Raw genomic sequence first — 23,003 nt, 5'->3', positions numbered from 1 at the left:
ACCTCCCACACGACATTGACCTGGAAGGCCAGGGGGCAACGCTGGAGAATCGATGCATGCATTTACACTTTATTCAGAAAAAACGGGACACCACAGCCGTTTCCATGAACATGTAGTATGTGCTGTGCTTGCGTCAAGCAAAGCCACAATAAATAGATCAGATCACTTTGGCAGCCTCCGAGTGAAGACCTCACGTCGCTCTCCGGTCTCCACAATCGACCTGCACACTGTGATCATGTTGCGCGCCGCATTGACGTCGCGATTCCACACTGTCCGGCGAATGGTCATGGCCAGCGCGCGATAGCATTGGGTAACAAAATATTCGATGAATGGTCAAAATCCCGGGTGTCCCGTTTTTTATTGGATTGCCTGTAAAAAGTCACCAGCGCCGATTGGCGGCGACTCGTTTCTGCGCTCCTGACTGTGGACAAAATTGAAGAGGAATACAGGTTCTTTGGCTGATCAAACGCCGCTGCGGGATCGCTGGACACGTTGGCTCGAGATTGGCCAGCGACCCGTCTATTCGAGATCGACACGCACATCCACGGTTTCCTGCCGTGACTGCTTCAGGAAAGGAATCAGGTTGGTGCCGCCTGTTCCACGGGCAGCCAGGGACTGGGTGTCGGCAAGCAAGAGAGGAAGCGACTCGGCGTTAGTCTCGCAGAATCGATCATGCCGCCACGCTGCTGTCGCCCCTGCTGCCCAGCCAGACACCCTGGCATTCGCGCACACTTACGTTGGGTATCTGGCGACTGCGGGAGTCTGGCGAGTTGGCGTCGGTCTGAGTCTGCGTCCGCTTCCGCGACTGCGAGACAATGTAGAGAGCCACCATCTTCATGTGGCTATCGCGGAAGCTCTTGAGGGCATCGACACACACATTGAATTCAGCGCACACCTGCCGCATCTGCTCGCTGGTCTCGGTCGGCTGGCACTTGACAACGTCCGAGAGAGTGCGCACAAACTCCTTGATCGACGGACCGCTGGCGATGGCTTCGACAAAGGCTCGGTGGGGGCCGGGCATGTAGTTGCGCATCTCCAGCATGACGTTCTTGCGGGGGGCGTCTGCCGCTTCGGCTGTACCGGCAGCAGGCTTGGGCACGGCTGGGGAACCGTGCAGGGCCGGGTTGGATGCCGACGGCGAATTGGTGGCGCTGCTGATGTTCATGAGCGCCCGGTTGCGGGTCGGAAAGTGCTCGATTCCGAGGGCGGCATCGATGCTGTGGATGAGAGCACTCTGGCCAGCACTACCGCCGGCATACTTGCGATACGATCCATCTGCCGTCGACCACGAGCCGTTCTCGTCGGGGATGCCCTCATAAAACAGACCCTTGGGCAGGTCGTCGGAGCCCTCCCATCCAGCGACGAATGGCCGGATGCGGTAGTAGAAGATGTGCGGGTCGTTCTGCAGGAAGCAAGGGCAGTATCAGCGAGCACGTCCTTGAAGGGAATGTGCTTTCACCCGGACGGATATCCGCGCCGATTGACACACCTTCCTCCAACACATAGTTGCTCTCCATCACCCGTCCATCTGCGCTCGGGTACACGGGTGCGCTTACCTTCTCGTACATCCGCACCAGGACGTCCTCCATCTTCTTGATGGCGTCAGCGATGGTAGACAGCGACTGCGACAGCACCGGGAGATCATGGCGGGCAATGGCCGACTGTGCGGCAACAATGGCAGGCAGGGCGTGGGCGCCCACCGCCTCCATGCCCAAGCTGACCAGGAAGAACCAGGACTCGTCCGTGCCGCCGGTGAAGGTGTGCAGCGTTGCCATGTTGCTGTGTCGCCGCGAACAGAAAGGGTGAGCATGCATCCTCGAGCAGCACCCTCAGAGCCGAGGTTCTCTCGGTTCGAGTCTCGGACTGCTGTGTGCTCTCGCATTTCCGCTACCTGAGGTCACACGGTCCTTCGGGATCCAGAAGCTTGTAGTTGTAGAGCTCGACAGCGGCATAGGACAGCACGGGCTTGTGGCCCAGGTTTGTGGAGACCTCGTTCCAAGGGACGGCAATGTTCTTGGGAAGGATCTGCGAGTCCAGGGCACGAGACGGAGGCCCCCCGAGTCCGCGGCGACAATGTCAGACAATGTCAGACAATGCACCAAAGCATATCACAGGAGATTGGGTGCAGCCCGATTCACGTCCTCAAGAAGACCAAAAAGAAGGCGGGAGAATGAGAGGCACTCGTGCCGATCCGCTTGGCACTTGGACGAGGACAGCCACAGCAGCCTGGCCGACTCCCTACCTGCGCGACATTGGTCTTGTCCTGCCAGACATAGCCATGAGCCAAGTATGAGAGCACGAGGTATGCCCGCTGTGTCTCCCGCAGATTCGAAAGCTTGGAGGTATCCATGACCGGCAGCTGTCGGTGGAGAGTACAACAAGCAGAGGGGGGAGGGTAAGAGATACCGCTTGGCCGGCGACCGCATGAATATGCGGCGCTCTGTTGCAGCACTGGCGAATGAATGGCGATGGCTCCATGCCGGCTGCATTGAGCCGGGGTTGGAGCCGGAGTCGTGGCTGCCCAGAGAGCGAGGAATTCGTGCGGCAGATTCACAGCGACACGGACCTTTTCGATGCGGGTGCGGAGGGCACCAACAAGAAGGAGAGCCGAGATGTCGTCCAGGAGCAACTCCCAAGGCTCAAAGTACTCCGGGAGGCGGCGAAGGGGCGGCGGGTTGACCGGCAGGAATCCGTAGACGGCATCTATCAGGTAGTCCTCCAGCCTGGGAGGAGTCCATGTCGAGGGCACGGCGGACTGCATTTTGCGGAGATGCGAGCAAGCACGAGAGCCAGTGGAGCGAGGGTGCAATCAGGCTGCACTTGCTGGCTTTAAGGAAATGGCAAGCACGGAGCAGGCAGGCAGGCAGGCAGGAGCAGATGGGACAGCAGGAGCGATGCGAGATAGCGGCTGATGAGGGCGGGTGCCTGCGATGAGCCAAAGCCAGCAAGAAAACGAAGCAACCCCCCCCCAAAAAACGCAGGCTATCAACCGGGCGCTGACCAATGGTGAGTCGCGACAGCACAGCTGCACAAACACTCGCACAGTGTGCGCAGCGCGATTGCGCCGTTGTGGAACGCGGCACTGGGGGCGGATGAGCAAGTCGTCACTTTTGGGTTCAACCATCGCCCGCATCGCCCGCAGCACATGAGAAATCAGACGGCTTCGCCCGCGGCCTGCGGAGGAGAGAGCCATCTGCGGAGGAGAGAGCCGTTTGCAGCACGCCGAGCGCCGTCGTCTGATTCCCATGCATGAGTCGCAGCTCGAGCGAGGACGAATACACAGCGCAGACTCGAATGTGTCGTCCAGATTGCCGCGAGACGAGCCAGCGACCGCACATGGCGTCCTTGAACATGCCGGCGATGGTGGAGGGAAGGATTGTAGGGGCCTCTGGACGAAGCGTTCGCATCGCAGCACGGCGGCGCGGATATCGAGTCTGTGGGCTTTGGAGTTGTCGGGTGCGTTGGCTGGGCATGTGCGTTCTGGGCCAAGAAAAGCGGCTCCGAGCCAAGGGCATCCTGTTTCGTCCCGATCACCTCCATCAAAGCCGTCCGCGCTGAGACGAGGCCAGACCCCGGCCCTAGATATCGCTCTTCTCCCAGTCCCCGACACTCGCTCCATGCTCAACCGCACCCTCCCGCCTGCCTCGGTCTCGATCGTCTCGGCTGCTCCGGCAGAGCCCAAGGCCGGCACCACCATCCACCACAGCCATCCTGTCCCGCACACCACATTCTCCTCCGGCGCCGTCAACTCCATCGCACATGCTGGCTGGACCATCACCACAAAGAAGCACCCCATATTCAACTCTGCCGAGATCGACAAGTACCCTACGTTCCTGTTTGCCGATCGAGCCGCTCGACCATCACACGTGCTTGTCGCATATCCTCAGTGTCCGCATCTGCTCGTCAAGCATCGCCCTTCGTTTCCTATCGTTGCGATGGCATTTCCTGCCACAGTCACCACCACCATTTACCAAGCAGACTCAAAGCCGCAGCTCACCATCACCCACCTCCTCATCCCGGGGAATCCTCGTTCCTCTCTAGTGCCTCAAAGGAGATCCAGATGCCGTTTCCAGAAATGTTCTTTGGAAACAATGCTATCGAACTCAAGCACTCGTCGGGTTTCCAGTACTCCATCAGCGCCCTCGATGCCCTTCGCAACGTCGCCAGCATTCCCGAGTCCGAACACAAGTCTGTCCAGGTCGCTCACGCCGAGCACTGGACCAAGATGAGGTATCGCCTCCACTTCCACAACGCCGATGCCGTTGGGGTCGATGTGGTGCTATGTCGGCAATTGCTCCGACCCGGGGAGGGGCCGGGCTGCATCTTGGCTGCCGGATCTGTTTGTCGATCTCGACGCATGGCTCATCGCCGACTGCTGACAACCAGCCATCGATCCCAGCCTCGAAGCCAACGATCAGATCAAGGATGTCGTCAAGCCCTACAACTGGATCTACTTGTCGTCGTACTCGGGCACTCTCTCTTCCTCGCTTGGCGCTAAGGTACCCCCCGTGTCCTGCAGCAGCGGCGCCGGAACTACGTGGCCAGAGTGTTGCTCACTTGTTGCATTGCCCTCTCCAGTTCGAACCGTCATTGGTCGGGGTTGACCTCGACCGTCTGCGGCTCCCAGAGCCCATATTATTCTATGACGAGCTGGTCTTGTATGAAGACGAACTGCATGACAATGGCATCTCCTGTATGACGGCCCGGATTGTAAGTCTTGTTATTCACTTGCAGCTCGGTGCTTGCCAGAAGAGGGACCCACCTCGTCCTTGCAGTTCTTCGGCATGTTGACACTCTGTACCGCCTCTCCATACCCAGCGAGTCATGCCCTCGTGCTTCCTGGTGCTGCTGCGATTCTTCTTGCGAGTCGACAACGTCACGTTCCGCATCAACGAGACCCGCATCTATCACGAATTCGGAAAGAGCATTCTCGTCAGGGAATACACCTCGCGAGCGGCCACGTACTCAGAGGTGACCAAGGTAATACCCAGCGCACTGCGAGAGCCGAGAGCCGAGAGCCGAGAGCCGAGAGCCGAGAGCCGAGAGCCGAGAGCCGAGAGCCAGCCGGCTATGCTCTATTTTCGTGGTGACCAGGCCTTAAGATTTGGGTGTGTGTGTGTGTGGAATAGCTGGGTTCAATCGCTCTGCAACCACAGCCCAGCAACTGCTGCCGATCGTCGAGTTTGCCCAAGTATGGATATCCAGCATGGTCCGTGGCTGATGTTGTATTCATCCGTGTGTCTCCTGCTGCCCTCCGAACCAGAAATTGCCGCGAAGCTATCCACCTGGCAGTGAGAATCGGCTGCTGCTGCTGGACCAAAACTGGGTCAGCCAGACGCTTGGCTCCTGTTCACATGTCGTCTGCGAGGCCATCGCTGTCTCCGAGTAGTCTGTCCAGGCTGCGGACACTCAGAGCCGCGATGCATCCGGCTCCACCATGAGCGGGCTGCAAACCAGTCTCTCCATGGCATCAATAGATATGCTCCCGTTGCCATGCTTCCTTCCATCTGCCATCAGCTCCATGGTCCGCAGACAGCCAATCCACAGCCGTCCACGTGACCTTGGTTCAATTTGGCCTGTCTTGGATCGTTGGCGAAAACGGGTGCCTCGGTCTCCTCTCCCTCGCTCTGGCCTCGAATCGACGCCCGTGTTTCTCCAACGCACCGCACACCAAGTCCTTTCCCAGCGATGCGGTTCCAGGAGCTGAGAGAAAAGTCCTTCCGGCGGACCAAGAAGCCGACTTGGCCTCACCGCATCACCAAGAAGGCCCCCGCCGGCGCCCTGCTCACTCCCCAATCCGTAAGCCCTGCTCCCACCCCCGGCACCTTCCTGTAGCTGCAGCTGCCGCATCCCATCTGCGCACGCTCTTGCTTTCCAGATCCTTGCTCTCGCCCGCAGACAGCCGTTGCAAGCGAAACTGATCGCTGGCTATCCTCATTACAGCTTTCGCGCTGCGGGTTCTACTTCAGTCCAACCCCCGACCTACCCGATCGATGCGAGTGCTTCTTCTGCCACGAGGCCACCTCCAAGCCCCTGGGCTTCTTTGACGATCCAAAGGACATTCACTGGGAAATCTCGCCAAAGTGCCCCATGGCCATCTTGAACCATTCGAAAAAGTCGTGGCCGTTGAGCAAGGAGCCTGCAGAGGCTCCGTGGTCCAAGGCTTGTGTCGAGAGCCGCAAGAAAACCTTTGACGACGACTGGCCTCACCAAGTATTCTTGCCTCCGGAAAAGGTAGGGCCGATCCATCCAGGGTGGCTCCTTTCCGTCAACTGTTGCCCATCGATATGACAGGCCCGAGGCTCTGGCGCCTGACCCCATTTCCTTCCCTCGCTTGCGCGCTCACGCACAGATGGCCCAGGCCGGATGGTGCTACCTGCCCAACCCAAGCTCCATGGACTATTGCGAATGTCTGTACTGTGACCTGGGCCTCGACGGATGGGGTGAAGACGACGATCCGCTGTGAGTATCGGACCGTCCCTCCCTTTGCTCCTCCTCAGATCCCTTTGGTCGGTAACAGTCCACCAAAGATCTTGATCATGAGCCGCTATACTCATCGTACCTGCAATCGCTCTTCCTATGCTAGCCTGGAGCATCAAAAGCGCCGATCCGGTGACATAGCTTGCCCGTTGATCGAGTATCTGGTCGCTGGCGACTCAAAGGCGGCCGTGGCAACTCTGGAGCCGCCTACTCTGGCATCTACCAAACCAGCGGCCAAAGAAATCGCCAAAGCTCCCAAGGAGCCCACCAAAGAACCCACCAAGGAGCCCACCAAAGAACCCAAGAAACGGAGACAAATCACCAGGAAGCGAAAGGAAACTCCCAAAGAACCCGAGCCCGAGCCCGAGCCCGAGCCTGAACCTGCACCTGCACCTGAAATCGAGCTCGAACCCGAGCTCAAAGCCGAACCTGAGCCCAAGGCTGAAGCGGATGCCGAAGTCGAGCATAGGACCGACGCAGAAAGCGATACAAAGGAGGTGTGGATATGCTGTCCCAAATGCCATCCAACTGCCTGCTGATTCTCTGTGCGATGAGCCTCTGTGAGCACCATCTGACTGTCAATTTGCTAAACAATCGCAGCCAGTCCCAGCGGATGAGATCCATGCAGATATCAAGGCCGAAGAACCCCGAGCCAGCAAACCCCCGCGCGGCATCGGTGCAGTGAGCAAGTCCGACAGCAAGACTACAGTGCGACCCAAACGCGGCAAAGCCCTCATGGCTCAGGAAAAAATCCTGAACTGTTATGAGCTCGAAAAAACCGATCCGACGAAAAAGGTCCGACACAAGCCCGAGGCCGAAAAAAGGAAGCTCGGTCGATCGGACAGCGCCAAGAGCAATGCCGGTGACCTGGCTGACGACGGACTTTCAGCACCAGCGCCTTCAGCCCCCGCTGCAGAGCCTGCGTCTGCTCCCGAGCCCAAGCGCAAGCGTGGCCGGCTGGCTCGAGTCAAGGGCGGAGAGGCTTCGTCAGCGTCGCAGCAGCAGCCTCCTGCATTGCAGACCGAAGCCAGTGCCCCAGAACAGGCGCCGGCTCAACCCGGCTCCTCGTTACCCACAGCGGTGCCGCCTGTCACGCCCGCCAAGCTGTTTGAGCGGATTGTCGCCAGAGCCATGACACCCAAAGCGAGTCCCCTGCGAGTCGCCGGCTCGGCCAACCTCAAGAAACCCAGTGCAGCATCAACGGCGACGGCGCTGTTTGCAAAATCTGACACACTGCCAGCATCAACTGACACGCACACCAACACTACCAGCGACCAACCGACCGTCGATGCGAGCGTACCCGCGCCTCGGAGTAAGGAGCGTCCTGAGCGGCGGGCCCCGGTGGATCTTGCTCAAGACGACGATGCCGACGACGTGGCTATGAAGGAAGAGCCCCTGCAAACCCATCCGGCTGGAAAGAGCCCAGATTCCCGTACCCAGCTGACCGGACCTCAATCTGGACAAACTCCAACGGCGTCCCCATCAGCAACATCCACAGTGGTACCCAAGCCCGCTGCAAAGACAGCGTCAAGGGCAGCTGCAAAGGCAGCGGCAGCCAAGGCGATCGAGGAGCCAGAAGCGGAGATCAAGCCAGAGCGCTCACCCAAGGTTGAATCGCATCCTGATTTCGTCCCTGAGGTCGTGGCAGAGATCAAAACCGAGACACAAGCTTCGGCACCGGCGGCCAAACCATCGACAACCGCAGAGCCTGCTATGTCGAGTACCTCCAAGGTCGGTCGGCCGAGCGGCTCGAAGCGGGGCCGAAACGAGTCTGAATCGGCTCTTTCAAGCACACATGCCGTTGAAGCTGATTCGGCCAGCAAGCTGCCCAGTGCAGGCGAACGGTCGCCGCCGACAAAGGCTCGCAAGCGTGCTTCGGGACCAGCCAAGACACAGGAAGTCGCCCGTCCGCCGGCCATGGACCTGGTGGAGCCGGACAGTACCTCGATGGCCAAGACAGAGCCCGCACCCCGAGCCAAGGCCCGCGAGCGACTCGAGATCGAATGGCTCGGAGAGCAGGTCTCTGTGCAGCTGGCCCACCACCGTGGTGTCGAGGGTGAGTGGGAATCGGAGGATTTCGAGTTCCTGGACCCATCCACGCTGGTGGCTCAGGTCATGGACTCGTTTGGCAAGGAGCGGCTGCTGCGGATGTCGCTGCAGGAACTTATGGCGATGGCGTATGAGCACTGCCGGGCTGTGGTCGACGACAAGATCCGATCGATGGTTCGGGATTTCTATCTGGACGAGCTCGGAGACAATGTCTCTGTCCTGGACGACCGCCTCGACACCATCACCCAGGAGATCCTCGCCAGCTCCATGTCGCCACAAACCAATGCGTTGCTCTGAGGCCACCCGCTGCTGTCCCGTTTCGTTCCGAACATGCTGTACACTCGATCATGCTGCGGTCCGCCTCGCTCGCGGTCCAGCTGCCGCCCTGCGCATCCGCCTGGCTCGTCCTGGGGTCTCTGCTGCTGGACATCCGGCTTGGGCGATCCTCGTGCGAGCCGAAACAGGTCTGCACCCAGCCACCGCACGCGACCACGAGCGGCCTGCTGCTCGGCTGCATTGCGCAGACTTGGTTGGTGTGGGATTGCGACTGCCTCGGGGGTATCGCAGCGACACCGGTGTTGGTATCGTCGCTGCAACAGCCCGTCGCCCGAGAGCGTCCGATGCATGCTCCCACATACAGAGAGAAGGAGGTGGACGAGGAGGAGAAAGGGTGTCCCGGCCATGGCGGGGGGAGATGGCGCCGTTGCCCCCATGTGCCCGCATCGCTCGCTCGGTCACCATATCGCACCAGGGCACTCCTGCTCCCTCTCTCCCTCTCTCGCATCCATCGTGCAGCGGCTCCCCCGCATCTTCCAGGCTCGCTGCCCTGCACTTGGCTGTCGCCATATCGCTCCTGCAGCGCCCTGTTCAGCCGCCTTTCCCGCCGCTCTCCCGACCAGCACTTCTCCTGCCCTTGCGGGGCCTGTCTCCATCTTATCTTCCACTTTCCGGGCCACCGCTTTCCTGGCTTTCTTTGACAGGCCGCACTCATCCCTCCGTAACATCGGCGCTGCCCTCTTGCCCGTCCGATTCCTCTTCTGCCTCACTCGACCGTCCAGCTGCGGCTGAATCATGCAAACAGCCTAAATGTCATCCTTGGCCCCAACAGAAAGTCATGGTGGCTTGCGACGGAGGGGCTCTGTCGAGTCCATCATTTCGTATGCCCCAACCCCCCGGCCTTTCCACACTCTGAAGCGCTCGCTGTCGACCGGGCCCAACGGCGTCTTGCCGACGCAGCAGCAGCAGCAGCAGCAGCAGCCTTATACCAAGAACTTGTCGCTTATCAAGACTAAGGCCTATCCCCACTCGCCCTTGATCATCAAGTACAACGAACCCAACCTGCTGGAGCTTCCCGAGAGCACGCTTGACTTTGCTCGGTCGCTCTATTCGTTCATCCAGAAGAAGGTCAAGCCCTTCCGCAAGGAGCGGCGCACACCCACGCTGCCCTTCGAGATCATCGTCTCCATCTTCTGGTTCATGGACCGCCGCAGCCTCGAGCTGCTGCGGTGCGTCTCACACACTTTCCGCATCGCTGCCGACACCACGCTCTTCCAACGGTACCGCAGGGCCAAGGCCCTGGTGAGCTTCACCATCCCAGGCGGCATCGGCGAATGCTCGCTGCAAATGTTCCTGAGCTCGGTCAATTCGCAGCTCGGCACATTCGTGTTTCTGCCCCGTGCGGTTTCGGATGCATCGCAGGTACGGATCCTCCCTCTCCCTGCTGGAGCGGCAACAGCGGCAGTGTGGGTCTTGGTCCGTGCGCATTCCCGCAGCCATGTTCTATCGCCCCGCGCTGCATCTCATTGCACGGCACCATCATGCATCGCATTGCCAGAGGCGGGTGGCTCGGCCCAGGAATCGCTGCCTTCTGTGGACGTGACCCCCGATGCGCCTCCCCTCCATTCCGCATAACCGGCATCTTCTGACTGCGACCTGCCAACTGCCCATCTGCCCATCTGCCCATCTGCCCATCTGCCCATCTGCCCATCTGCCCATCTGGTGTCGCAACAGAGCCCGCGGACCCCCGCCGTTATCGGCTCGTCCATCAAGGACTATGAAGGGCCCACTGTCCAGTCGCCTTCGGTGGCTGCCATGCGCGCTTTTGGTCTGGAGCCTTCACTCCGCACCTTCCCACGGCTCATGTCGTTCGCCCTCAACGGCCGCTCGACCGAGCTCCCCCAGTGGCAGGTCGAGAGCGGTGGCTGGTACGCTGGATTTGTTCGGACCGAGCCCGTCGCAGAGGTCGTCGAGCGTGGCTTGCCGGCCGAGGGCATCCGCTGCAAGATCCTCGACAGCAAGGGTGGTCAGTGGTGCCTGCGATACACCCTGCGTCCAGTACCGGACCCAGATGCCCAGCCCACCAAGGCGGATGATGTGGGCATAGGCCCGTCGCGACCCAGGATCTATCAAACCTCCCGTTCGGGTCCGCCCAAGGTTCCCCGGCTTGGCGTCGAGCTCTGTATTGAGTCGTTTGAAATCACGATCGGGGCGGCTGTGGCTCTGGTCCACGGCCCAGCGCCAAAGAGCTTTCCTCGTGCCGGCGGCTCGTTCTTTGCGGCCCATTGGAGGGCCTTTGAGGCCCAGCTCGCCCGCAACGGAAGCATTCGCCCCCATGTCGCTGCTGCCTTATGGAAGGATGCCCTTCAGCTCAAGCGGATCGCCAACGAGCCAAACTCAGCACAGGCCCTGGTTTTGCACCAGTGGCTCGTCCGCCATCTGGACGAATGCGATGTCTCGCCAGACTCGGTCGATACGCTCTTCGAGGCCATCAAGGCGATGCGCATATCGATGGTGACGCATATCCTGTAGCCGCCCAAGATCGCCATGGCTACTTGCTGATGTAAGCCGAACTCTAGCCCGGACGAGACAATCCACACGCCATCCGAAAGCATGATCTGTTCAAGTACAAAGCCAAATCCCTTTGAAATATGTGATGCAATATGTGATGCGATTTGTTAATGGCACGAGGGATTCGACGGGTGGTGTAGAGCGCGATGCCATGTGGGATGTGATGTTTGATGCGATGCGATGGCCACAGCCGCGATCTCATTCGATATGGGAGGTGAATCCGTTTTCTCCCGCGTCCTTCCGTATTTGTCGCTGTCTTTTGCTACTGCTCTCCTCGCAAGTGTGTATCCTTGCTTTGTCAATGATTCTGGAAATACAAATATGGATGTATCCGTGTACCTATATCCCTATCAACCCTGAGGCATTCGCAAAGGCAGCCACAGCGCCCGTCTCCTTGAACACACTGCTTGGCCACGGTAGATGTGTGTGTGTGCTCAGAATGCAGAGAAAGTGGCAGCTCTGAACTCCAAAACCCCGGGTCCGAAGGAATATGTATTGTCCATGGTCTGCAAAAGGCGGAGGGAAGTCTGCGATAGAAGAGCTCGAGATCGATGCAGCAAACCAGTACGACGTGTCCTTCAGCGTATGCAGACAACCATTCGAGAGCAAGTCGATGGAGAGCCAAGTGCCGAACCGGCATCGGACACTCACCAACACAGCTCCCTGTACTTGGTAATCAAAGATCTCCTTTACCCGACAAGTCCCGGCAGGACACGCCACGGCCAGAATGAGGGCCACATCGTCGGCCACAGGAAGACCAAGCCCCGAGGGTCGAGCGGGGTGGATCGCTGCCGATCACAACATGGTGCACCCCTTTTTCTTTTCTTTCTTGACATCGCCCTTGGCCTTTGTCCCGCCTGATGCACCGCCGCCGGTTGTTTTTGCAGCAAACTTGCGGCATTCTCGCACCAGGTTGTGGAACGACTCTGTTACATTGATAGAGTCCTGTTGCCGCAGTGGGTGGTAAGGGCAGTCAGCATATATGATGCAGCATAGCGTACTCATAGAGCTTGCATTAGCAAACGGCCATCTGTGCCCTCGCCCCCCGATGCTACCTTTGCCGATGTCTCCAGATAGGGTATTTTGTTTTGCGAGCAGAACTCGGTGGCTACGGCACGATCGACTGTGACCTGGTCGGGGGGTAGATCCTGGAGGTCGTGGCGACGTATGAGACGGGTTATGCATCAATGGGATGCAGACCTGCGGCCAGGATGCCAGGTACTGCAGCCTTGCTACGAAGAGGGGGAGAGCAGACTTACGCATTTGTTCCCGCAGACGACCAGCGGCACACGCTTGGTATCCTTCAGCTTGATGATCTTTTCTCTCAGCACCTTAACTTCATCCAAGGAAATGGGGTCGTCCAGCGCAAATACGAGCAGGAAGCCCTTTCCTGAAGCCAGATGCTGGTCGCGTAACGATGTGTACTCATGCTGTCGCCGCAATTGATATCGAGCCAGATGTAAGCACCAAGCTAACATCGTCATCGCACAGCAGCGTCGGGCGGGCCATTCCCCGAGCTGCTCGAGCACGTCTCGCACACTCTCCTTGGGGTGGTGCACAATCCCTACCTGCCCGGCTGTATCAATGATGTTCACGATGCAGGGCTGTTTGTCGACGTCGATGTTCTTCCGATAGTTTTCCTCTGGAGCATGATGCGAATAGACGAGCACAACGCGCAGCGAATCCACCCGAGGGCCATTGTGGCCAAGAAATACATAGCATTGATGATATCAGGGAGCAAGTGAACAAGCAGGCAGTGAACGGGATGATGGAGAGCCTTGGAAAGGCGATTCCGAGCACGCAGAGACGGGGCCGGGACAAGATTGCGCACAGTCGGCAGGTGCTCTCGCATAGCGTATCGCTGTCGATGACGGCCCGGACGCCTTCTACCAGCCAGTGTGCTGCCATACCAATTGTGGGATCATAGTCATTTGAAAACTCGTCTTTCAGAAACCGAACGGTCAAACACGACTTGCCGACACCACCAGAGCCAACAACAACCTTGGATCCGCAAGGCGATATCCACCGGAGCCGCGGACATATCAGGCCGTTAGTTGGTGCTTTTGCCGTCTGGGACGATACCATACAAACACAACGAGAGCGGAGGGCATTCCTGTGCTCGGGGGTCGGTCTCAGCGTAGGAGCAGCTCCTTGCGGATGCATTGATGCTGCCGTACCAGGTCATGCACTTCTGAGGCAGCCATGGGTAAAGCTATGGAGCAAGACACCGGACGCCCGCAGGATTTAGAAACAGAGCCCTTGGGTGAGGAGACGGACAGAGCACTCGAGCGGCGTGTGGGAACGAAGGCTGCTGAGCGGCTGCTGGGTGCGCTGCTTGGGCAAGGCTTGCTCGACGAAGCCAAGGCAGGCACTTTCGAGCTTGTGTGAGTGAATATGGGCCGCCGTGATTGATTGATTGTTGCTGCACAGGAGTGCCGCAAACTGCCTGTGAGGGCGCAACGGAAACGGATGTGGACGCTTGGACCCAGACACAGGCGAGCAGCTGGACACCTGGCGATGATGAGAATGCCTTGCGCCTCGTTCCAGGGGGTGTGGCCAGCCCCTCGTGCCGGAGTGAAGCCAACATCTGATATCTGATATCGCCAATATGCGGCACACCACGAGGCTGTCGCTGGACGTCGGTCGCAGCTGTCTCTTGGCAGCCCATAGGTTTGAATTCCCGCTCTCAAAGCTGGAGGGACATTGGCATGGTCCATGATGATCGTACCAGAGCGGCCTTGGATGGCCGATACGAAGGCTCACCGGTAGCGCACTCTCCCGTTCCTCAAACAGCCTCCCGCCTTCTTTGGGTGAGTGGTGGCGATCCACATCGATCGCCGGCCACTCAAACCAAACTCGCTGGACAGGCCGGCCCTCTGCGAGCGGTACTGCCAACGACGGATCAATATGACAAGCGTTATAGCCAAAGGAAATGTACGGGACACGGCTGGTGCGCCCAGAAACACCGGGTCTCTGGGCACTCAAATAGCCGGCCCCGGATGCGTGACGCTAGTTTTCCCACATCGTCCCATCACAGAGCAATGGGCAATACTCTGCAATTTCTATTTGCGGGGTCGGTTCGGTTGCTGCGTCCCGGAGCAGCGCTCGGCAAAAGAGTCTGCAGCGTCGGCCCGCTGGGGCTAAGCGCGGGCCGAGGCTCCGGCACTTCTGCTGGCACGGTGCAGGGCATGATGCTCAGGGTGTGGAGGAATGGACATGGGGTGGTGCGGGGTGGTGGATGGTGGGGGTGGGTGGTGATGGTGGGTGGTGGGGGTGGGTGGTGATGGTGGGTGGTGATGGGGAGGGTGGTGATGGGGAGGGAGCAATGTCCAGCAGATCAGGTCAGATCAGGTCAGGTCAGGGCAAGGCTGGGCGAGGCAAATTGAGGGATATATCATCTATCGCAAATGAAATTCATCTGCCCCGGCCAATCACGTCGCCAAGCCACCGGATCGAACCGCAGTCGTCTGCTGGCAACAACAACAGCAACACCAGCGACATCTGCATATCCCCAGATCGCCCTTCGCCCACCACTTCTGCAGCGACAGCCGCACCGTCGAGCCCGCATTTTGGCCGGCATCGTAGCCATGAGCAAGGTAGTCATGCGACCGGTCTGCCGCAGACGATGCGAGATCCAGACAACCGACACTGCCACCACGGATGCCGTGCGCCAGGCTTATTCCATCCCGCCTTCTTTCCCATTCTCGATTCGCTGCCACATCGACAGCAATACCCTTCATTCCCCAGAGCTTCCAAGCAGGGCGGCCGGCCATCTTCACAGCCACAAGCATCCACCGAGGAGATTTATGTACGGGCCCACATTGCGGCTGGCTGCTACGATCGGTCTGTTCCATGTCCGCTGACAGAATCAATGTGTTGCTCTGGTGATGCAGATTATCGAATCGAGTGAGTCACCTGTCTCGGTCGATGATAATTCCGGGAAACACCCGCAGAACCAAAAAAACAACGCCGACGACCAAGAGGTCTATAACTGGTATCGCGCGCAAAATGTCATCTCGGACGACGAAGAGAAGGGCACATTCTCGTCCAAGACCAAGAGGCTTGCAGAGAAAGCCAGTCGCAGATCCACATCGTCGGCGAAAGTGGACGAGGTTCTGTCAGTAGAATCCGGAGAGATTTCCGAAGTCGAAAGTCAGGCTGTCGTTGCGCCATCCAAACCCCCCAGCGAACCACGGGCGGCAACCACTAGCGAATCGGTAGCTGATGAGAACCACCTCGAACAAAGCCACGAAAGCATCCGCGAAAATGACGACTTTATCTCCTTTGATCTTCTGGGAGACGATGCCTTCAAAGCTGCCAGCGGGGACAACGTCGAGGCGGCCGACAACAAGAGCCTGCCCGTTGAGGCCGATAGCGTTGGCACAACCTCCCGCAGCGATCGCTACCGAGCTGGGAGCCGCAGTGTGAGGGACGTTGACATCCTGTCGCCGCTTCCCATTCCGCCATGGGTTGACGATCCGAGTCGCTACTCTGAGAACCTGGTCGACATGTAAGGCGCTGCCATTCATTTCAGACAATCACCGCACCCCCAGGCCCAGTGGTTATGCTGACAAACGCTCTGTCTATTCAGGCTGAACGAGGAAGTTACGGACTTTGTCGATTTTATGGTCCCGAACGAGGCCGAGCATTCTTTGAGAGTGCTGACTGTCCAGCGTATCCGGGATTTGGCGATCCGGCTATGGGGCCCACAAACAACCGTCAACGTCTTTGGCAGCTTCGAGACCAAGCTTTACCTCCCATCCAGGTGCGTCGGTGGCTCCTGTGATGCCCTTGGCGTTACCGGATATCGTTCGAAGCAACATCGTTCGACAGCTGCGCTGACGGCCGATCGTCGCTGTTTCTGTCCAGCGATGTCGATATTGCTATATTCGGCTGTGGGGAGCGGACGCCCTCGTGCCTATATACGCTCCAGGGCGAGCTTCGAAAATCGAAATTTGCCTCCAAAGTTGAAGTGATTGCAAGCGCCAAGGTAATCGAGATCTCCTAGACACTCGCGCATGTGCCCAAGGTGGCTCCACGACTTGGATGGCGGCCCATGCGATCGACGACGCCGGGATAGCATGGTCGATGGCACTTTATGCGCTGAGGAGCCGCGCGCTTGTCCACCACCATCGCAGCCTGTTGATCATTCGGCGCGCGTTCGGGCGCATTTTTGCCCGATCCCTCCTCCCGCGACGGATGCGGTGCCCAGGTCCCAATCCTCAAGTATGTCGACGCACTGACAGGTTTCCCGGTTGATGTCAGCTTCGACATCGCAGGCGGCGTGCAATCCGTCTCCATCGTCAAACAGTTCATGGAGGATCCGTCGTGCGCCGTGGCGCTAAAACCACTGGTGATGATCATCAAGCAATTCCTGATGCAGCGGTATCTGAATGAAGTCTATACCGGAGGAATGGGCAGCTACGCGGTTCTGTCGCTCGTGGCAGCCTTCCTCAAGGTAAGCATTGCCCTTGATAGATGGCTTGGCACCAGGTTGCGCCCACTGGAACCCGTGCTGGTGGACGCTGACACTCTTGCGAAACACCCCAGGTGCACCCCCTGCTGCAAAGCGGACAAATCGACGCCAAACGCAACCTCGGCATCCTGCTTATTGAGTTCCTCGAGCTCTACGGCCGAAACTTCAATTTTTCCAACATGGGGCTGGCTGTCACTCTTGATGGCGTCTACTACTTCAATAAGGTGAGGCTCGGTCTGACAGACACACATCGCTCGACAGCGCTCGATGCGGTCTGTCCAGATGTCGCCAATTTCGGCCACGATACAAGTGGAACACCAGTCTCGCTCGATCGCTCGATCTCGCCTGTCAGCGAGCCAATTTACTCACATGCAGTCCCTTGTCGCCCGCAGGACGAGTTCAGACAGCAGCGCCGGTTTGGCGGAGAAAAGTTCATGTTTACCGTCCTCGATCCGCAGGATCCATGTAAGTTGCCTGGCACAGCATTGCTTGCATTTGCGGGTGGAATGACGGCATGGCGATGGAGTTGGTTGTATCTGAGTCGCATTCGACCGGCCTTTGCTCCTGCTCCTGCCTTGCTCATCCCTGTTTGTCGACATAGCAAACGACATTACCCGAGGATCCTACAATGCCGGCGTCATTCGCCGCGAGTTTGGAAAGGCGTACACACGGATCACCGGCATCATCGGCGCCTTTGTTCATCGCGAACGACAGCACCAGGAATGGCAGCGAAGCCGGCGGCGGTCGATGAACGAAACTGTATTTGAGCAGCCCAGACGGCCCAACACTATCCTGGGAACAATCCTCACGATTCCAAAGCAAGTGCTTATCCATCGGCAGGAGATCCAGGAGCGTTGGGAGCGTGTGCGTGGAGATCAAAACATTCGGCTGGAAATCCCCTTGTCATGGAGTCTGGAAACCGAAAACCGGAGCAGGAAGAAGGGTGGAAAGTCCAAGGCCGAGACCGACTATGTCTATGTGATCGACGACTCGGACGAGGAGCCACCGGGCACCAAGTCCAAATCGCCTGCTTGGTCGCCAAAGAGCAACCGCAAGCGACAGCGAGTACAGAAAAAGTTGCCCCCAAAGCCCATCGAGCTCAGCGATAGCGACATGCAGATCAGCAACGACAGCGGAGATGAGAACACGCGGCGCAGCAACTATAATCGTGAAGTCCAGCAACTGACCTCCAAGGTGCTGCAGGAGGAGTATGGGCATGGCAGCTTGCATGATCCCGCCGATGTGCCCAGACCATCAGACACCCGAGATGCAGATCTGTCGCGGTACGAGGCGCTGGACATGCTGCTGTCGCCAAGGCCCGGAGGGAAACGCAAGAAAAAATAAAATGGCATCCGCAACACGACTCGGGACATCCTGCTGCTACAGCTGTCGTTGGGGGGGGGAGAATGCCCAGACATTCATCATCCACAATTATCATTCACCACACCCCGATCTCCGCTCTGGGCTGAGCCGAGCCGTCAAACCCCGCCCGACTCAGCCCAACCAACTCTCGTCAGCCGACCAATCGCCGTGCGCGCTGGTTCTGGGCCCGCCGGCCAATCGCCTGTCCTCGCTCGGAGTTTTTCTTTGGGTTGTGGTGGCTCCTGAGGACGGACTGTCCTCTCTGCCCCGTAGCTCTCCTCCATCACGTCCCGACCTGCCGTCGCCGATCCCACCGCCGTTCGTGGAGCTGTCTCTGCCAAGATCGCGCACGCCATGTCTGTCTCGACATCCCTTCAGCCGGCGCCGTCTCCCACAGCGTCGGAGAGTCTGCTGCCATCCCCGTCCGCTTCGCCTTCCCCGTCTCCGTCGTCGTCGCCGCTCCCCATATACAACGTCTCCGATCCAAGCATCAAGGGAGTCCTGCTCTGGCTCGGCATCACCACCATCGTGGCTATCCTGTGTATGATCGCGTATGAAGTCATCAGGGTCAGGCAGTTCATGAAACGGGTACTCTATACCCGGCGCCTCACCACAAAGTAAGATCCACTCATCCGTCCGTCGATGCGGGCCGTGTAGTCTACGAGCCAGTAGGCTTGCACAAGGCGCCCGGAAGGCTATTTTCGTTGTCTGCTAGGATCATGCGTGGGCTCTCTTCACCATCGCCGGCACAACCACCAGTTTCCAGACGACAGGCACGCGCTGACAGAGGGTTCGCTGCTTCCCGAGATGAGGTTGTGCTCACGCCGTCGCCGTTTCTTATAGGGACCAGACTCCGCCGATCCCAAAGGGCTGGCTGAGCTGGGTCAAAGTGGCTGTTACCACAGACGAGTCATTTTTTCTTGAAAACATTGGCCTCGATGCTGTGATGTGCGTTCTGCGGTCTGCGGTCTGCCACCCCTTCATCGCTTGCAACATCCTTCGACACCACTATCGTACCTGCGACCCTGGGAAGGTTACAGCAACCATGTTGCTGAGCTGGCCTGGGTTGTTGATGCTAGAATCGATAGTGGAAGTGATCCTGCGGGTCACTGCGTGGCGGCGTAAGCGGGGAGCCGGCTTCTGACTTCTTGTTATTGTCGTCTCGCCGCAGGTTTCTTCGATTCATGCGAACATCGTTCCTGATGTTTGGACTGCTCGCCGTCCTCTTCACGCCATCGCTTACGCCGCTCAACAATTACCTCTCGGTCATCGGCGACACCATCACCATGGTCAACACCACGGACCACACGGTTCTGTTCCAGGACCAGCAAATGGACAGCTTCAGCGTCGCAGGGATTCAGCAGGGATCGCAGGCCTTTTGGGTCCATGTGCTATGCGCCTACACGGTCACGGCCTCGATGCTCGCCTTTCTGTATAAGGACTACAAGTTCTATGCCAACATGGCCACGGCGTACTTCAAGGAATACGACGGCGTCCTCGCCAGACGTGCCCCAAGCTGGCGGCGTGGCGAGCTCATCCAGCTGCGGACCGTCATGGTCCAGGGCATCCCGCACCGGATCCGAGACGACGAGCAGCTCAAGGATTGGTTCAACTCGCTGGGCATCGGCGATGTGCAGCGAGTCACCATCGATCGGCGCTCCAGCAAGAGCGTCGAGAAGCTCATGTCGAAGCGGAACCGCACCCTGGCCAAGCTCGAGAAGGCCTACGAAATGTGGTATCGGCGCATCGTCAAAGAGCGGGATGCGCTTGTTGGTCCCAAGCGGCCCTGGTACAAGCCCGGCTGGCTTGTGTACTTTTTGAAGAAATCCAACGACCTTGATCGGGAGAATACGCTTCCGTTGGAGATCTCCGAGGGCCTGACCGACGAGAAGATCCAGGGTCTCCGTCCGACCCTCACACGCACCCAGACCCGGCGCACCGATCAGGAGGACATGATTGCGTTCTATTCCAAGAAGTTGGTCTTGCTCACACACCGCATCAAGCAGCAGCGGCTAATCGCTCGCAACCCGGACTGGTACATCTCCGAGAACGACGTGTTCTACAACAGCACCGGATTCGTGACGTTCAAGTCCCAGCGCGCCGCCCAGATGGCGGCCCAACTGCTGACCTATACCACTCCGGACCCATCCGAGATGAGGGTGCTGCTTGCACCGTCTCCACATGACATCATCTGGGGATCAGTGTCGATGCCGCTGTGGAGGCGCTACATGCAACGCATTGTTGTTGGCGCCGGTGTCTTTTTCTTTTGCCTCTTCTGGACCATCCCGGCTGCGGCTGTGTCGTCACTCGTAAACCTCGACAATCTCGCCAAGATCCCATACTTCAAGAACATCATCACCAACCTTGTCGCCGACAACCCGACTCTTACCTTCCTTATCAACTCGCTTGGACCCCCGATGGTTCTTGGCCTGCTCAACTTGCTGGTGCCATACATCATGATTTGTGAGTTGCCCCCAGTGATCGTGCGCAATGCCCGTGTCATCGCATCCGCTGTCCCAGTTGTAGCACTGTGCTGACGGTGCGTAGCTGAGCCTTGCATTTGGCAACATCGCACGACATTGTACCAGACACGGTCCGATATCGAGACTCACTCGGCTTTGTTGACCACAGATATATCGTACCTTGAAGCCCGATATGCACACACAGATGTTGAAGTGGCAACGCTGACCAAATGTAAGTGAGGCTCGTTGGTGCTCCTGAAGGCAGAGTCCGCGATCCAGATGGCACATCCCGCATGGCTTTCATGTGCATTAGAATGCTGTTGCTTCCAGCGGGACTCGGTATTTCGCAAGAGCCCAGTGCGTCCAAGTCACTGACTCGTCTGGTCACTCCACGACCGATGCCAGACTTTTTCTTCCTGTTCTTGAACGTCTTTTTCGTGTTTGCCCTCAGCGGCGCATTTTTTGGAATAGTGGTCGAGTTCTGGCAGAATCCGATGACGATCATCACCTCATTGCTGGCCACGAAGCTTCCGGGCGCCAGCACCTTCTTCATCAACTACATTCAGTACTCGATCAACTTCTTCTCACTCGAACTCATCCGCCCAGGGGCCACCATCTACGACCTAATCACCTACCGCTTCTTCAGCTTCACACCGCGCGATTTTCACGAGGGCAGCTTGACGACGTCGTACCTCAACTACGGAGCGCTCTATCCGTTCCCACTGCTTGTCTTTGTCATCATTTCCTGTTATGCAGTCATTGCACCACTTGTGCTCCTGCCGGGCACGCTGTTCTTCCTGATCGGGTGGGTTGTATACCGCAACCAACTGCTCTTTGTGTATGTCAAGGAGTGGGAAGGATATGGCAGGCACTGGTGCAAGGTTTTTACGTACTGCATCGTTGGAATCGTCATCGGTCAGTTGACCCTTTGCGGGGTGCTGATGGCAAAGAACGGTAAGCATGCCCCCTATCGAGTTGAACGAGAGCCCGTGGGCTCTGTCCAGCGCCAGTACCTTTCTGCTTGTCTTGGAGAGCGTGAGGCTGCCTGAGACCTGAATCCTTTTTATTATCACGATGGCATGCGGAATCCACTGTACCGGTCAGCTGCGTTGCGCGTTGTCGATATCTTCGGAATGCACCGTGGTTGTGGCGCCAAATCGACTGCGATACTGATCTTGCTCCACCCATCACAATGGACGATCATCCCGATCGCGGCTATCCTCAATGTGGCTTGCTTGCACCAAACCCGATGCAGTGCTTATCCCAGCTATCGTTGTGTTTGCTCTTGTCCCGATCACCGTCGCGTTTCACCGATATTGCGAAATCGCATTCAAGCAACGAACTGTCAAACGGTTCATTCCGCTCGATCAGCTGTTTGAGGGCCCCGATCTCACAGCGCAGTCGCTCGCAGGCTCAGCGGACGCACTGGCTCCCAAGCCTTCGGGAACGAGCGACAGACACCCAAATGCAACCCAATCAGAAATCGCAGCCGATCGTACCGAAACGGCTGGTCAACAAAGATCAGACGAGCGTTCGGGGGTGCTGCAGGTCCACACAACCCAGCCGGCCGCACCCCCGTCGCTGACAATCTCACCAGCAGCCCCCACGCCGCTGGTACCAACACCAATGACACCGGCCGCTCTGGACTCCTTGGGAGCCGACAGCCCCATCGAGACCGAATTTGTCACGTCCCCAGAGCACCATAACCTTGAACGGTACATGACCAAGTACGTCAATCCGGCGTTCTCCAAGCCGCTGCAGAAGCCCTGGGTCAATCCAGCCATCGCGGAGTTCTGGAACACCATGCCCAAGGGTGTGTCCAACAGTGATCTGGCTGAGCTCTGCGACAAAAAGTTTGTTCCGCTGGAGGCACATATACCCGTCGTCACGATCTCGGCCGCTGGCAATCTCGACAACGTCCCCATGGACTCCAACAGCAGACTACTCGACGATGGTGCCAAGGACGCCGATATCGACGCGCAGGGATACAACGAATCGGATTCGTCTCCAGGCTCGTCAGGAGCTGCCAGCGTTAGAGACGGAGATGGGCCCGAGAGTGAGCGACAACAACTATGATGTCGTTGCCTAACGGACAGGCCCATTCCAAAGGGTTTGCGTCCAACCAACACGAACAAACGAAGGGATACCCACAGGGTCTTGGCTCGCCTTGAGGCGGTATACGTCAAGTCCGAAGGTTGGACACAGGGATCAGCAAGCATATCAGACAAGAGTAAGGTGCCGTCCGAATGGATGACGCTGGAAATTTCACCATCTTAATATATGCATCCGTGATGCACAGTGACCATTCGCCTCGTGGAAACAGGTGA

General features: G+C 58.3%; 7 protein-coding genes across 7 annotated transcripts; 5 read left to right on the top strand and 2 right to left on the bottom strand.

Moving 5' to 3' along the window:
- Positions 1-237: 237 nt before the first annotated feature.
- Positions 238-2,937, bottom strand: BJ171DRAFT_489393 (Indoleamine 2,3-dioxygenase). Its single transcript, XM_053109480.1, has 6 exons — positions 2,567-2,937; positions 2,243-2,359; positions 1,892-2,025; positions 1,557-1,779; positions 737-1,402; positions 238-615 (listed from the first exon to the last, which is right to left on the bottom strand). The coding sequence occupies exons 1-6, from the start codon at positions 2,759-2,761 to the stop codon at positions 520-522; spliced, it is 1,431 nt and encodes a 476-aa protein (XP_052970654.1). The 5' UTR covers positions 2,762-2,937; the 3' UTR covers positions 238-519.
- Positions 2,938-3,144: 207 nt separating this feature from the next.
- BJ171DRAFT_489391 (TIP41-like family-domain-containing protein) lies at positions 3,145-5,586 on the top strand. Its single transcript, XM_053109479.1, has 6 exons — positions 3,145-3,820; positions 4,042-4,230; positions 4,400-4,499; positions 4,579-4,710; positions 4,819-4,980; positions 5,264-5,586. The coding sequence occupies exons 1-6, from the start codon at positions 3,246-3,248 to the stop codon at positions 5,387-5,389; spliced, it is 1,284 nt and encodes a 427-aa protein (XP_052970653.1). The 5' UTR covers positions 3,145-3,245; the 3' UTR covers positions 5,390-5,586.
- A 19-nt stretch (positions 5,587-5,605) lies between these two features.
- Positions 5,606-8,876, top strand: BJ171DRAFT_489386 (uncharacterized protein). Its single transcript, XM_053109478.1, has 5 exons — positions 5,606-5,799; positions 5,944-6,234; positions 6,353-6,462; positions 6,587-6,977; positions 7,081-8,876. The coding sequence occupies exons 1-5, from the start codon at positions 5,689-5,691 to the stop codon at positions 8,824-8,826; spliced, it is 2,649 nt and encodes an 882-aa protein (XP_052970652.1). The 5' UTR covers positions 5,606-5,688; the 3' UTR covers positions 8,827-8,876.
- Positions 8,877-9,164: 288 nt separating this feature from the next.
- On the top strand, positions 9,165-11,713 carry BJ171DRAFT_489384 (uncharacterized protein). Its single transcript, XM_053109477.1, has 2 exons — positions 9,165-10,227; positions 10,540-11,713. The coding sequence occupies exons 1-2, from the start codon at positions 9,616-9,618 to the stop codon at positions 11,335-11,337; spliced, it is 1,410 nt and encodes a 469-aa protein (XP_052970651.1). The 5' UTR covers positions 9,165-9,615; the 3' UTR covers positions 11,338-11,713.
- Positions 11,714-12,171: 458 nt separating this feature from the next.
- On the bottom strand, positions 12,172-13,580 carry BJ171DRAFT_557752 (small GTPase superfamily; the record flags this gene model as incomplete). Its single annotated transcript, XM_053113113.1, has 6 exons — positions 12,172-12,321; positions 12,432-12,524; positions 12,636-12,806; positions 12,945-13,018; positions 13,287-13,377; positions 13,554-13,580. 6 exons carry the CDS (start codon positions 13,578-13,580, stop codon positions 12,172-12,174), a joined length of 606 nt encoding a protein of 201 aa, XP_052970650.1.
- Positions 13,581-15,791: 2,211 nt separating this feature from the next.
- BJ171DRAFT_406327 (uncharacterized protein) lies at positions 15,792-17,713 on the top strand (the record flags this gene model as incomplete). The annotated part of the gene is made up of 7 exons (XM_053107241.1): positions 15,792-15,886; positions 15,968-16,141; positions 16,246-16,366; positions 16,589-16,834; positions 16,927-17,076; positions 17,245-17,317; positions 17,454-17,713. Coding segments are annotated over 7 exons (1,119 nt in total), but the record flags the coding sequence as incomplete, so codon positions are not given.
- Positions 17,714-18,482: 769 nt separating this feature from the next.
- Positions 18,483-23,000, top strand: BJ171DRAFT_489378 (uncharacterized protein). The gene is made up of 6 exons (XM_053109476.1): positions 18,483-18,831; positions 19,058-19,162; positions 19,386-20,677; positions 20,846-20,908; positions 21,082-21,630; positions 21,932-23,000. Exons 1-6 carry the CDS (start codon positions 18,569-18,571, stop codon positions 22,750-22,752), a joined length of 3,093 nt encoding a protein of 1,030 aa, XP_052970648.1. The 5' UTR covers positions 18,483-18,568; the 3' UTR covers positions 22,753-23,000.
- Positions 23,001-23,003: the final 3 nt, after the last annotated feature.

This window comes from Polychytrium aggregatum, assembly GCF_025602895.1.
Source record: "Polychytrium aggregatum strain JEL109 chromosome Unknown BJ171scaffold_4, whole genome shotgun sequence".
Classification (NCBI taxonomy): Eukaryota; Fungi; Chytridiomycota; class Chytridiomycetes; order Polychytriales; genus Polychytrium; species Polychytrium aggregatum.
This window is presented reverse-complemented; position numbering and strand designations above follow the sequence as displayed.

Coding starts and splice junctions, on each gene's coding strand:
- BJ171DRAFT_489384 (XM_053109477.1), top strand. CDS start 9,616: ATGTCATCCTTGGCCCCAACAGAAAGTCATGGTGGCTTGCGACGGAGG. Junction 10,228..10,539: donor CGGTTTCGGATGCATCGCAG/GTACGGATCCTC, acceptor GTGTCGCAACAG/AGCCCGCGGACCCCCGCCGT.
- BJ171DRAFT_489393 (XM_053109480.1), bottom strand. CDS start 2,761: ATGCAGTCCGCCGTGCCCTCGACATGGACTCCTCCCAGGCTGGAGGAC. Junction 2,026..2,242: donor ACAAGACCAATGTCGCGCAG/GTAGGGAGTCGG, acceptor CTGGACTCGCAG/ATCCTTCCCAAGAACATTGC. Junction 1,403..1,556: donor TGGTGCGGATGTACGAGAAG/GTAAGCGCACCC, acceptor TGCTTCCTGCAG/AACGACCCGCACATCTTCTA.
- BJ171DRAFT_489391 (XM_053109479.1), top strand. CDS start 3,246: ATGCATGAGTCGCAGCTCGAGCGAGGACGAATACACAGCGCAGACTCG. Junction 3,821..4,041: donor AACTCTGCCGAGATCGACAA/GTACCCTACGTT, acceptor GTTCCTCTCTAG/TGCCTCAAAGGAGATCCAGA. Junction 4,231..4,399: donor GAGCACTGGACCAAGATGAG/GTATCGCCTCCA, acceptor CATCGATCCCAG/CCTCGAAGCCAACGATCAGA.
- BJ171DRAFT_489378 (XM_053109476.1), top strand. CDS start 18,569: ATGTCTGTCTCGACATCCCTTCAGCCGGCGCCGTCTCCCACAGCGTCG. Junction 20,678..20,845: donor GGTGCCATACATCATGATTT/GTGAGTTGCCCC, acceptor TGTTGACCACAG/ATATATCGTACCTTGAAGCC. Junction 20,909..21,081: donor AGTGGCAACGCTGACCAAAT/GTAAGTGAGGCT, acceptor GACCGATGCCAG/ACTTTTTCTTCCTGTTCTTG.
- BJ171DRAFT_489386 (XM_053109478.1), top strand. CDS start 5,689: ATGCGGTTCCAGGAGCTGAGAGAAAAGTCCTTCCGGCGGACCAAGAAG. Junction 5,800..5,943: donor CCCTGCTCACTCCCCAATCC/GTAAGCCCTGCT, acceptor TCCTCATTACAG/CTTTCGCGCTGCGGGTTCTA. Junction 6,235..6,352: donor TATTCTTGCCTCCGGAAAAG/GTAGGGCCGATC, acceptor GCTCACGCACAG/ATGGCCCAGGCCGGATGGTG.